The 14914-nt window shown below is 39.4% G+C and overlaps 1 protein-coding gene across 1 annotated transcript in view; it reads right to left on the reverse strand.

Annotated features, from left to right (window-relative positions):
- Positions 1 to 14914, reverse strand: part of DIAPH2 (diaphanous related formin 2) — a 170725-nt gene that overhangs the window by 45396 nt on the left and 110415 nt on the right. The window contains exon 27 of the mRNA XM_066338673.1: positions 7875 to 7970. Coding sequence (XP_066194770.1) covers positions 7875 to 7970 — 96 coding nt within the window. The remainder of the gene's footprint in view (positions 1 to 7874; positions 7971 to 14914) is intronic.

Below are 14914 nucleotides of genomic sequence, written 5' to 3' on the forward strand. Positions count from 1 at the left end.
AAATCACAGTATAAAACCGGCCAACAACCTGCCAATACACAAACCAGCTCCCAAAAATTATCTCCCCCCAAATTCCTAGAAGCATAAAACCAATTAAATTTAGGACGATGTGATATTACAAAATCTATACCACAAAACTGGCAACATTTTCCACTGGTAATAAGCTGTAAAGATCAAACCCTGGTTTTTGGGCAGCACACCTCTGACGAGCACCATAATAACAGCAGAAGTTTAAGGCCAGAATGCAGGTTGCATTTCCCATTCCACACGTGGTGTCCCCCTCTGCAGAGCTTCTCCAAAAGCACTGCTGGAATCGACCTGTCCCTCTGCCACTGCACACCTGTGCTAGACCTTTAATTTATCCTCTCATAGATTATTCAACTAAAAACATCAGGAAAATAAAAATCCTTCAGGCAACTGCAATGCTGGCCTCTCACAGGATGACATAACTAAGATGATATCAGCACTCTGTAACTGAGCATTGTTATTTTGGGTGTGCTGAACAGAGAATCTTATTTTCTCCTGCTAATGCAACAAAAAAATGAGAAGTTTCATGGTTTGCTCTGTTACATCACAACCCATAGGGTAAATATTGTCTTTGCAGGAAGGAAACTAATTAAGTTCTTACAGTTCAGATGACAGCCACAATAAAGAACTCTGGGCCAGTGTCTCTGTGCTGAGGTTGGGGGACTCAATTCTACACTGAGTGCCCAGAACAGGATGGAACAGAAATTCTCCCTATCTACAAAATAACCATTTGGACCTAATGTCACTTCAATTAATCCCTTCCCAAGTCGTGCACTGCAACGGTGATTTTCATCTCTTTCCTTTCCATTCATTATGTATATATATATATATTAAAATATTAAAGCCAATGTGCTTTACCTCAGTAAACAGTACTATGGGAGAAAATTTTTCAAATAGAAGTGTTTCACAATAATTGCATGATAACAGTGTCAGCACTGACAAAGAAAATTCAAATGGCCAAATGCAAATTAAGTTAGCCTTGCATATCGTTCATTACTACTCATGTAGTTGGTAAATGAATGCATGAATATCCTTTTTCTGCATGTAAAAGAAGTTCCTCTAACTTCAGCTACTGCATAAAGATGCAGCCAAAACTCAGCTATCAATCTCTGGAAATGAAGGCCTTCCCATCTAGCAGGACTTAGCTCATTAAAATAGAACAGTTTTCAGATTCAGTGTGAATTAAGAAATAAATAAATTCAGAATGGTGAGTGACTTCCAGCTCATACAAAATCCTCCTACATGACCTTGGAAGCCTCCTCCTGGATCACTCTTTTTGATAGGCTGGTTACTGTGAAGAATTTGTTTTATTTCTAAAAATCTGTTTCACAACACAGGACATTCAAAGAGGCTTTTGGTTTTCTAAGGGCTTTTAGGAGGTTCAGAGGCAACTGTGCCAAATCAGCCCTAAGAGAAAGAAGCTCCACAACAAACACTCTGTGTGACTCTAGAGCTGTTCTGCAGAGTCTTCTGATCAAACAGACCCAAACAACTTCAAAGAAATAAACATAAATAAATACAAATATGTATGAAAATTTAAAATTAAATACGACATCCAATTTCAAGGTCTGGGGGAACTGGCACAGCTCTGCACCTGTCTGGCACAAGCTCAGATGTTCTGTGGTAGAACCTGCAAATGCCGTGAGGCTGCAGAAAAAATCCTCAGTGGAACTGCCATCATCACTCATGGACAGTGGGGTTTTTACTTCAAAAGGCACAAAACTTTAGAATTTCCTCTCTTTGGATCTTAGGGCAATTCAATGAGGAAAGTAACAGCAGTGCTGGTTTTTAAAAATGCTGAAACTTGAAAAATATTCTGGAACTTTACTGAGAAAACTCTCCCCCACTGCACTGAAATGCACTCTGAAGTACACTACCAAAAGCAAGGGGTACAGAACTCTCCTTAGCCTGGGCAAGCAATTAAATGCTTTACACGAACAACAAACTCAGAGGTAATTAGTTACAATTACACAGCACAACAACTTTCTGAAGGCCATTTAGCAGAACGTGCACATGGCTTTGCCATTTGATGGCACACTTTCACTTGCTCAGGAAACATTTTTGTACGGGGAAATAAGAACACATGAAATGGCAAATAACAGCTTAGGTTTAGAGAAAGCAGCAGCAATAGATAGGAAGTGCAGAGCTCACATTCCCATTTCTCTGTGTCTGTCGAGTTCACCAAACATAACATTTATAAACACATTTATAAACACTTGGCATGCTCCAGGCCAACACGTGAACAACCTCCTGCCATGCCAAGACCAGAAAATCAGTTTTAAAGACAACCAATCTCCAGCACTTGCTTCAGAGAAGGGTAACACACCAACAGAGGTGAAAGCAATTATGCAAATGTACAGAATTCTCCAACTTTTGTCTTTCTGTCTGCCCACTCTGTGTTCCTGAGGTGTTTCCAGAGCCTCCTCACTCCTTGCCTGCTCAACAAATGAGGTGTCCAGCTAAAAACCTGGAGAATCCTGAGCAGTCTGGAGGCTCAAGCCACATTAGACCCTTCTTTATCCCCCTTCTCCTGCTTGTAAGGAGAACTCCTCTGAAAACTTCTAGAATTCAGGTTTGGGCTGCAAGGGACATTAAAATTGACATATTTCCAAGCCCCTGTCATGGGCAGAGACACCTCCCTCTGTCAAGTAAAATCTCCACACATTAAAGCTGTTTCTTTCATGCCAGGCCACCAGAAAAAAGTATTATCTACTCCTTTAATTACAAAAGCCATAAGACAAAATGCAGACACAGTAAAAATAGATTATACCACAAATACCTATTTTTAAACAGCTTTGGGACTGTTTATGGAGCTCTCAGGACTCAGGTAATTTGCTGAGATTCAATTTGAATGGTGCCCGTATTTATATTTAGAAATAAAAGCAAACTTAAATCTACAATAATGCCATGATAGCAAAATGAGTAAATTTATTATTGGTGATCTTGTTTAGCTCTTGCTATTACAGATGTGGTAATTTTGAAGTGCTTGGATCATGTGTGTGTCTCATTAATCCAACACAACACCTGACTGTAAGCAAAAATCCTCCATAACACAACTGAATAGCAAACATGCTTTTAAATACTCAGCTCCCAAAAGTAAAAAACGTCTGAAAAGATGAAGAAGTTTAAAATACAAACTGATTTTTAAACTCGAGACTAAATTTTTATAGTCCATTACGGATATTTCCAGCTTCGTAACAGGTATTTAATGCTAAGGATCTGTTCCTCTGAAAGACATTTTATTGAGCACAAATTCAGTGCACCTCCCACCTCCTTGCATTTTAACATTTATGATATTCTCACCAATTCACAGATGCAAGCATATCAAAACCCAGCTTATTTAGACAACTGTCACATCCAGAATGACTGACAATGCTATCAGGAAAGCAAATTTGCTTTGACTGAAGGTTTTTATTTGAATGTGGTTCAGGTAAATGAAGACTGCGCACCCACAAATCCAACCAACCCTCCAGATTTTATTTAATATGATCAGTGCAAAGGTAAAATTAGTTTAGCAAGGTAGACAAGCAAAAGTGAGTCTTTAAATACATCTGCATCTCCAAGAAGAAGACACAATATTCCTAAAGTGATAACTTTTTATTAGAATTCTGATGCAACATAAAATGTCCACCCTCTTAAACAAACTCGTATTTTAAATTGAATGCCTCTTGAAAATTATCAAAACCCATTAAAAATAGGAACACTCCATTGCCACAACTCCCTTTTCCCTTGCAAAAGTTAAAACAAGGAGTGGAAGCCCTCCAGATGGCTCCCACCAAAGACACAAATTAGATGCTGAGACTGAACCAGGGAGGTTCATTGTCTCCCTTTCACTCTCAAGGTGTACTCTTAGTATGGAAATAATGACAGAGGAGCAACTTATTTGATTTTGATGCAGAAATTAAAGACTAATCCAAATTGTATGCTAAGAGAGCATGGGGAATCCTCAAGAAATTCACAGAGATCTAAAGCAGAAGAACCTTTACCCATGTCCTCTGCAGCTCTGAATTCCCACAGGAACAATGGCCCAGAGCATCAGGGAGGTTTGCCAGAGTTTGTATATATGGGAGAGGGCACTGGTTATTACCATCTCTTAAAGAAATTAAATTCCATGGCAAAAAAACCCCCTTAGAAACTTAATAGAAAGAAACTAAGCAGAAGAGTCAGCTCTGTGCAGAAATTTGCTTAAGCTAATTTAGAGAAAGAATTATTCCTGAATTGGTCTTCTTTTAATAATTTCATACCCCAGGGCCAGGAAAAAGGGCAGGGATTATTGTGCAGCAGTAGTGCTGGATGCAGATTTTAATGGCACCCTGTGATAAATGCCACCCAACACTGCTCTTTATTAGACCAATATTGGCAAACTTGCAAAATGCAAGTGTATTTTTGGAAGAGGAACCAACATTTCTAGAAACTGATTTCTAATTATTATTTTATAGGCTCTATAAGCAAAGCAATTCACTGAAAGGACAATCTCTCTCCCTGAAATCCAATGGCTAGGAACAATAAAGGTGGAGTAATGAGCTCAGGAGAGAGAAACCACACAATGTTTTTGCACATTGAGAAGTCTACAGAAGAAAGAACACATAAAAATAGAATGAAAAGTAAAACTAGAGGAGGGGGTCAGGAATTTATTATTATTACTTCCATGACCTGATAACAAAACCATTTTTACTGGAAAAGTCTGGGGTTGTAATGCAACCCATTAAAGCGTAGCCTTTCATTTCCAGGCTTGGAAAAAAAAAAAAAAAAAAAAAAAAACACATAATGCACTTAAACATATCTGAAATGGGTTTTATTTTTCTGAACCTGTCTGCACATTTCACCATTTGATTTTTTGCCCAGCAGGAGTACTGCAGTGCTGAGCAGGCCCCCTGTGTTCTAGAGGAACAGAGCACACCACTCCCTTCCCTTCTCCACCTCTTACCCAGCCTGAATCTGACTGGAAATATTTTAAAGACATGACCATGTAAGCACAAACAGTCTGCGAGGCACAGCAGCAACCTCTGTAAAAAAAAAGGCAAATTGAAGAGGTGGAATGACACTCTTTGGGGCTGGCCCTAAGCCTGTGGTAATTGGAGCTCTGTTATCCAAATTAATTAATCCCTCCCAGGTCCAACCCACTCACCTAAAGCCAGCAGGGAACACACACAGAGGGGGTTTTGGCTTGGTATTTTTTATTTTTTCAGAGCTGTGGGGTTTGAGCCAAACTGATCAAAAATGCCATTAGTAGTGATATTACAGTTTGTTCCTTTTGAATTAAATTTCCTTTGTGAAACCACTGGAAGAAAACACAACAAAAGCTAAATTTCCATGATCTTCTGGTTGCAGCCACTGTGAGGGCGTGAAACCTCTAAGGTTTTAATTTTCACCATGAGAAGATGCAAACAGAACAAGCAAGTTTGGAAAAAGACAGATCTAGAGCACATACATGAAAAATGTACAAAAGTAAACTTACTGTATTGCTGAGTGTTTTGGGGGCATTTTCTTTGTGGGTTTTTTAGGGGTTTGGAGAGGAGGTTTTTTTGCCCTTTCAGTAGGGGCCACCAGTTACCAAGTAATTGACAAAACTACAAAAAGTAAGCAAGCAGGAGTTGTTTTTTTCTCCTTGCTAAATGACAACCACAACTGACACAAGAAAATGAGATTTGTGTCCAAACAGAAAACAACAGATTTTCCTCTCAGACCATAATGTGTAACCAAGACAAGTTCAAACGCAAAACTTCGCTGGACAAGTCAAACTTTGGAAATAACAACACCTTTTTTTAGTTTTTTTTTTTTTCCCCCATGAGCGTCCCAAACCCAGGCTGATTCCAGAGGAGTTCAGCTCTAACAATGCACAGAAAATTCCTGCACTGTGCACTGCCCACAGACAGAATTACTCCATTTACTATACAATTGCCAGTCACAACCACATGACTCAGCAAGCCCAGAAATCCCCCAGTCTCTTCTTTCCATGCCTTTTATTTATTTTGTTTTTTTTTTTCCTCTTCCACTGGAACCACAGGAGGCACGGAGTTAATTGTTTATTCCAATCTCACTGGCTGGAACTCTGCAGGACAGACTGGCAGCGGAGAGGGAACTGTCACTGCACCTTCTGCTTTTGAAGGAGAGATGTGGAAGTTTGTAAATGTGGTCCCAGGTTTTTCATGCTGTAGTTCACTGCTCAGAAATGTCACAGCCATAGTTTTAGACAAGTCTTTTGGTGTGTAGACAAGTTACTCACTAGATGTCAAGTATGTTTCTAAACCACGTGAGAAAATTTAGATGGAAGTTTAAATAAGATATTTGACTGGGAGTAACATTTATTGCCTCCTATTTTAGCTACCCCTGAAAATTTTACCTTATGGCCTTCTTCTCTTATAGATCACTTACATTTGGCCAGAGTTTGTAATTGGAAGACCCAGTCCTTTTCTCAGAATGAATTCTCCAAAGTCAATCAGCTCCTTAAATTTAAAGGCCAGGCCCCACTGGAATATCACCTGACTCAATGAAATTCCAAACGCAGAAGTCAAAGTAACTACATAAACCAGAAGATCAGTCAAAGGGATTTTTAATTAGCTCTGTCCCCTATTTTGGCTGAGGAGTCCCTGGTTTTGACCCAGGTTCAATCATCTTCTTGGTTTTCTCAGCTGCCGTAGATTTTGTGCAATCTCCTCTGGTCTGGGAAGCTTTGCTTTGTCACCACTTGGTGACAAATGTCTCCTCAAGTCACCATACAGATAAAGCATCTCTCAAAATGATACTTCTCAAGATAGGGAAAAACCCCCCAAATTTCGATCGAGGCAAGGAGTCCTTTCAGGTCTGATCTGGGAGCAGAAATAAGCCCTGAATTAAGAATGATACTGGAACTGTATTGACTTCACAGTATGAACAAATAAGTCACTCATTTTTATTTTTTTATAAGATCATGCATATGGCAAAATAAAAATAATTATGCATTACCTTTGCTATTAAAGAGGGTAACAGAATTTGCCTTTACTCTTCTGTTCCTCTAAAAAAAAAGTCATCAGCCAACATGAACTTAACCCCAGCTCACTGAGGACCAGGTGGAGAAACATGGCTTATTTATGACTCTCTTTTGCCAAACATATCCAAACCAAGCTTTTATGCCAAGTAACTTCAACTGTAGAGATATTTAGGACTGCATTTTTTTTTTACTGTAAAATATGTTTCAAATAAAAAATTGCAGAACAGTTACCACGAGCTTTGATGAAAAGTAAAAGCAGACTAAGTGCATTTCACAAACTCTGTGCCACTGGAATACCACATGCAGAGAAGTGAATGAAGGAAATGCTGCCACTGACTGACTTCTCAAATTTTCTCAGAACGAGCTTTGCAGGAAGAAGCAATTGCACAGTAAACTGGACAAAGTTCAGTTCAATATTATTGTCTTCCTAAGGAAAATGAAGCTTAATACATTTTAACTTTTAAATCTCCAAATACTGCTAGTTCCTACCAAAGCAGAACACACCCAAGAGCAGCACTTGGAAATGATGATCAACTGAACACTCCAAGTCTTATTTGTTAAGAAGCTAACATTCCTCATGGCACCACCTACAATAAACTAATTATACTTACAGTTGTAAGAATTAAGCACACTTGGTGCAGGGATGTTTAGATGCCATTTCAAACACAACAGGAGCCCTTAGGGCACACAGGTTAAGAATCCGTGGTCACGCAGACAGCGCTGGGCTTTCATAGGACACACACATACCATGCTGGGCTTTCACAGCACCCAACAGCAGCCCGGTGGTTTCCAGTGAGACCAAAATCTGCTGGCAAATCCTTGCCAAACAGCTTCAGCCTGCTCGGTTCAAGCCCAGAGTCTGCAGGAATTCTCTTACCTTGCGCTCGCGGCGTTCGTTTCCTGCGGTCTCTGAAAGCTGCCCCCGACTGCAAGGCCTCCAGCAGACTGTCCATCACTCCTGTCTCGTCACCCTCTGCGAGCAGCAGGGAAAGAAAATTAAATCAGCACCACTGAGAGCAGACTTTACAAAGAAATAAAAGTCAAAGTGTTGTCACGTTTCCAAAATGCTGCCAAATGAGAGCGAGCCACATCTCAGTGCAAGGCTGGTGGCAGTGCAGGTAGCACTGCCTGCTTCGGGGGTGATGCTCCATTAGCCAAAACTGATGCCAATCCTACTGTTCCTTCAACTTGGAGATGTCATCCTGTGCATTATTGATGGCATCTTCAGCATGCAGATGGGCAGCTGCTGCTGAGTGACGGCTGCTGGGATAGCTGAAGGCTTTTCTGAAGTGGAAACAGGTCAATCTAATCAATGCATCTGATGACACTGAGCAGCAGGAAGTTCAATACTGCAGCACAGAGAAAATGTTTTGTGCTCTGCCTCCCGACTTCACGAGTCACTAAATCATTGGGAAAAAAATTATCTATACAATCAATGGCATGGATGGTCTTCAGGTGACATAAAGGGAAGAATGAAGAGGGGATAATCATGCAGTGGAATTCAATGGCATAACATTTCTTAACAGCTGAATTTCACCTCTGCTAAATTTTTTATTTCGCTTTTTTCACATCCAAGCTAACTTGTAGCCTTTAAATTGCTGGACTTTATGGTGCATTATGGAAATCTGGGTAGAAAAATTACTTCTTTCTATATATTTGAGGTTTTACATTCCTTTGCATTTCAGTCTGTTAATAACAGTTGACAGCAGCATTCAGCAGCACGAGAAATAGAGGTCAAAGAAGTGCAAGGTTACAAAACTATTGATGAATGCCTCTTTCTGTTCCCATGTCTGTGTTATAACCCAAAACTAAAATATAGGTTACACTCAGCAAGTAGGTGGACATGTCATCTACATCTCTCAGACTCCAAACTAATATAAATTTCCCCATCTGGGAATGGGAAGACCATTACTTTATGCAAGAAAAAAATTACACTGTGGCAAAAAACTTCTGACTCATACACAGTGTAGGAGGTTAAAATGCACATTCAAGCTCTCAAACGTTCGAGTTTAAAAGCAGCTTATTAATGAATAAGCTGTTCTGTCCTGGTTCCTTGTTACAATCAGAAAAACGGTACCTGGTTAAAATTTCTACAAGCTGGTCATGAGAACGACTACTTGATACCTTTAAATTATACATCAACCTAACTTAAAGCATTTTATACACCCTACACAACACATCAACAGAGTTTTCTCCAGGGTAAGAGGAAAGGGAGCAGAGCAAGCGCAGGAACCAGCACAAGACTCTGAAATACCAGTTTTAATTACATTCCATCTAAAAGCCTTAAATACCTGAGCTCCTCCAAAACAAATAAGTAAATTAGCTTCTCTCAATTCCCACTCACATAACAAGGCCAGAATTTTTCTAAACTGCATAACAAAATTGTTTTTCTTTGCTCTTCTTATCCTACCCATGCTTATTCATTGATTTGTTGTTGGCTCTGTATTAAATTTACCTTCAAAATCAAAGGTCTTTGAATACACTTTGTCCAAACTAATACACATCAAGTTGGTCTGCAACATTTAATGGCAGTGACTGCAGACCCAGAATTAGTTAATATCTTAGAATATTTAATGTGCAGAAAAATTACAATATTCTTCGATCTTCATTAAAAGTAAGAGCTGGCAGAGTTTATTAAAAAAGACAAAAATCCTTCAATACTTCATGAATGTTTATGCAGCATTCCACTTTTTTGCTGAGTGAGCTGCTCTCTCTGCTAATTACTGCAACTGCCAAAACCCAGCCTGGTTTTGGGATGCCAGAATATACAACATAAAACACATTATTAAGGAAGCTGTAGGACAGAGTGATGAGATTTTTAACTCCTCAAAGAAAATTCAAGCAAGGTCTGATCTCAGCAGTGCATCTTAATCAAAGTCTTCAGGTGGTTAAGTGGGAACTGGACAAAGAACTGCATTTTCAGGGAGCCTTGATTAAAATTGATAAATAAAATTCAACAGAAATTTAAGTCTTTATAGTTCTTGCTGCAGTTCTTAACACAGTACCAGCTACCTCCTCAATTTGTCTCTTTTATAGCACCCACAGCAATTTATAGACACAAATAAGAAACAAAGACAGAAACTGACAGAAGTTTGAAAACTAAAAACTTATTTCCAAAATTTCTGTCAGCAGAAATAAAATACATAGTCATTATTTCTCTTTTAGATGTCTTTCATTGTACACAAGGACAGGAGTTTCATCTGGAGCAAGTAATTTTCTTCCCCATTTTTTCTTCTCCAAGTTGGCCCCAAGCATTTAAGAAGGAGCAAATGTGTGGAGACATGCAAAAAAAAAAAAATTGGCAATTTACTTTGATTTGCCTTAGTAAAGATCCAGATTCACTACAGGTATTAAAGAGGACTGCAAAGGCTGAAGGATTCTCAATCATTAACTGATGTGTTAACTGGGAGCCCCATTTGTTTTAATTTGGATTTGACACTAATTCCACTGCAGCTTTGGTTTTGAGACCCAGACTGTGTGGGGGTGTTTTTAGCAGGTTGCAGAAATACTCGTGCTCCTGCAGGTCCCAGGGTTTAGACCAGAGCTGCCCAACAGATTTGGGCCTTATATTATTATATTTGGGCCTTGTAGTATTTTAATGATAATAATAAGGACAAAAATAACTTTCTTCTTCCAGAGAACAACATTATTGCTCCTCGCACTGCTGGAGAGACCCAACCTGCAGAAGATTCAGAATAATAAAATCATCCGAAAGAACTGAATGAGTGTGTGTAACTTCACAGGCCAGCCAGGAGCTCTCCAAAGGGGAATGCCCAAGAGCTGTAGTCTAGAGAGGTGACCACAGAAACAACAGTGAGCCAGCATGATGAAACCCCAGGATCCTGTGTTTCCAGCAGCAGTGGTGCCCCAGCTTGAGTCCGGCACTCACAGAAGAGAAATCACAACTGGAAACGCCTTTCATCTAACCAGGGGAGGGGATTCCAACATGAAACGCCCGAGGCAGCACAGTTTCTTCAGACTGCACAAAGCAGACACTGAAAGGATGTAAGGCAAGCTCCTCCTGTGCTTTGGAACCTGGGCAGTCTGAGCAGAGCAAAGCCATCCCAGGGGCTGGCACTGCTGAGGAACAGCAGCACAACACCGAGGCTGCCACTGCAGATATCCTGGCAATCAAATCTGCCCGTGCTGGGGTCTCTTCCGGAGCCTTGGGTGACATTTGTCAGGCAGCAGTATTGGCCAAAAGGATTCAAAGTCGAACTTAAAGGTTTGATATTTCAGAAGGTGCCAGCTGCTGGAATAACTTGGGACTACAGAAACTGCTCTTCACATGAAACCCCAGAGCTCAGCCCAGCACGGTTCACCTCCAATAAATCTGCTTTCCTCAGTTCAGATCCACAGCTGGGAACATGCTCTTGTTTCTGGAGCCGAGTTTTGCTGCCCTCTCTTTTTGCTGATTACTGCAGCAGTGCCCACATATTTTGCTGGCACATCTTTATTTTCTAGTCTTTTCCACATGCACTTGCAAAAGGTCCTGTACTCGCTATTATGAATATACTGATTACAAACTGATCTAAATTAATAAGAAGAGTAGATATTGCACAGCCATTTGGGCAAAGGTTCACAGGAATTTTATAAGGAATTTTTTATAAATTTGGGCCCTTACTAAAAGAGTCCAGTCAAATACCACCTTAGGCAACACACGCTGCCTACTGCTGCTCCAAAGGGTTTTAAAATTATGCTTCTATTCCTATCTTGCACTACCCTTTTGCTTTGAACTTTTAAGCACTTTTCAAAGTCTAATGTGTGTCCTGTAGAAACTTTTAAACAAGACTTTTTATTCATAACCAGTACCAGAATTTTTAATTGCAATATATTCACTTAAAAAGGTCAGCCTTCAATGTCTTTGGGAAAGCGTGTTTTTGTGTTCTCCTCATATATTTGCATTTTATTCATTTGCTAAATTCATTTTGCATGCATAATAAATATCTCCAGGAAGCAATCCTACTCTGCAGTTTGCAGCAGAGTGGTGTCTCGTGATTCTTATTTACTTTTTAATTAAAGGAGAACAAGTTAGGACAGTGTGGCTGAGAAGTGAACCCCCAGCTCGTGTCAGCTTACAAAACAAGGCAAACACTTGCTTACACACCAATTAAGAGTATTGTTGATGATAACCTGACCTCAGGCTTAAATAAATTAATAAAAAGGAGTTATTTATTGGGAGAAAATGTCCCAATGGTCAAGGTCTGCTGTGGCTTCACTGAGATACTCCCACATGGAGGCATCTTCATGCAAGGACCACACCAAAAATAGGCTGTAATGTGAATTACCTGGAGCAAATGGGAAGAGACTGCCTCTCTGAGGGAAAGAAAAGATTGTGCAGCCCACCAAGAAAAACAACAAACAAAAAATCCCATGTTATACCTCACTATTACAACTGTAAATAAAGTTCTGCTGCAGTTTCAAGACTACATTTAAGCTACAGTGCTCAGCTACTTTTAATTTCTGTGATGAGCAGATTCCTAAGGCAGAACAAAGTCATAAATGTTTTATCATGGTTAATAATTTCCTTTTAAATGTTCTTTCTAACTGAACAACTGCTCTAACATTTCAGGGAATAAAGGAGTTTTGGGAACACATTTTGAGGAAAGGAGAGTTCTTACACATTCTTGATAACTTTTTACTTTCTTTTTTTTTCAATACTGGTGATGATTTTGACTGGGATAGGGTTAATTTTTTTCACAGCAGCTGGTGTGGGGTTGTGTTTTGGAACTGGGAACAGGGTTGATAATTCACAGGGATTTTTCTTATCACTGAACAGCCCTTACACAGAGCCAAGGGTTTTTCTGCTCCTCACCCCATCCCAACCTGATTCCTGAAGCAGCCTTACACTGAAGCTGATCAACAATTATTTCTGAAGTGCTTTTTAACACTGTAAGTTCTACAAAATATGCAGCAGTTACATTGAGATAAACAAAATTACGGCTACTTTCAAAATTAATAACAGTACCTCCTTTTTGAAGCACAGATATTTCTCTAAGGAAAAGCTGAATTTGCATAGAAAACTCCCTGAAGTTACTAGTTGTTGCTCTTCAGTAAACAGTCCCCAAGAAACCTACTTTTAAGAGAAAAGGAATCCAATTTTTCTTTCTTCTCTGCAATTATCTCAATCACAGATTTGTCAGTCTAATAATTTTTCTCCCCGATAAACACACTCAGAAGGTACCATACAGGCCATCTTCATTATCAAACCCAAATTTTTCCAGAGCAAAACATTTAATTTCAAGCTGTAATTTCTTTCTAACTTCCTGTCCACACTGACATCTATTTACATTTCTCCTGAGCTGTTTCTGACCCATTCAGCAGCAGTTCAGGAATTCTGACACTCACCCCATTCTCAAGGCAGCTTTCAACTCCTGCACAAACAGATCTTACAAAGATTTTTAGCAGCTCCTGCAGAACTGCTTTGAAGGGGAAAACTCAAACCTCATCCTGGTTCTGTAGATGCTCACCTTTAAGCATAATGCAAAGCTCAATCTGTTTTTTGTTCTGTGAATATCAGGTTTCAGGAGGTGTGCAGCGTATTCAATCAGACCATCGACATCAATATGAAAAATAATGACTTCCCAAAGGAATTTCAACATTTTCCTTTACTGACATCCACCCCCACAAACTAATCACCTTTAAAATGTAAATAAGACCCAAGTTTTACCACTCCAGGTTACCCTATGAAGTCACCAGCCAATACAGAAATTCAAAAAGACATTTACAAAACAACATGCAACTCGTAATAAGCTTCATATGGATTTCTGTTTACGCTAAAGGACGTGGAAATAAGACAAACCAACCAGAAAAGCACAGAATCATTAGAAAACTGCAGCAAAAGCAACCTCTGGAATGATATCCTGCCCCAGCTCAAGGAAACACAGCAGAACTCACACTAGAATACTCCAGACTGAATAAAAAGCACATGAAATCTTATATGGGGGTACTTGGAAAGGGAAAGCAGGAATATCCATCAACCTCCAGCACAGAGCTTCACTTGTATTATCTGCGTTAGGGGAGAATGTTAATATGTCTTCAAAACAATTAATTCAATCCTAATTGGGACTGAGGAAGCTCTATCTTTTATCCGAATACTGGTGGTTAAAAGGTGATTTTAATTGCCACAGTAATCAGATATAATGAAGAGCAAAACTGTTTCTGATTAAATAACATTTGCATCAGAATTGCTGTTAGACACTTTGCAGCTCCCAGGAATTCTCCAATTCTTTTCCTGCCTCTACTCCAGACATGCACACAGAAGCAATGCTGCAAGAATTCTGCAGATGTTGAATCAGATGGAAGTCATGGAAGGCTTCTCCCCCAAATTCATCTCCCATAAGGAGAAAGAATTGATCATGATTTGAAGTGTGACACTTCAGATCTGTAGGTGTGTGCACAAGGCACAAACCTTTCTGTGCCTCCAAACTTCACCAGGAAACCTGGACTTTTCCCCTAATGCTAACAATCTTGATGCCTTTTTGGAATACTCATTTTTATACAGCTTTTTTAAAATATATTTTTGCATCCGTTTTCAAATATTTTGGAATGTTCAGCAGTTTATGTGTAGTGTTTATGTGGCAGCTCAGTTACACAGAGCACAAAACCACTGAACTGAGTGAAGTGGTCTTCAAAATACTGGCAAAGTCTGACTCACTTTATGACTAGGAAATATTCAGAACAATTCTTGATTCTGGCCACTGTAGTTTTCTACAGTTACACCAAGAAACAGATACTGGTTTTAAATTAATTAGTTATAACTAATCTAATCTGGAACAAAAATCAGTCTGACCACCAAAAAGTGGTAACTGAAGAGTCAGAAAACAGGAAAAATATTTAATATAAAACTACACAAGAAGCTAGAAAATGCAGGAACCCAACTGCTTTGACCTCAAAGGCTGCAGCACTGAGATCAAA

Source organism: Sylvia atricapilla, chromosome Z (assembly GCF_009819655.1).
Source record: "Sylvia atricapilla isolate bSylAtr1 chromosome Z, bSylAtr1.pri, whole genome shotgun sequence".
Classification (NCBI taxonomy): domain Eukaryota; kingdom Metazoa; phylum Chordata; class Aves; order Passeriformes; family Sylviidae; genus Sylvia; species Sylvia atricapilla.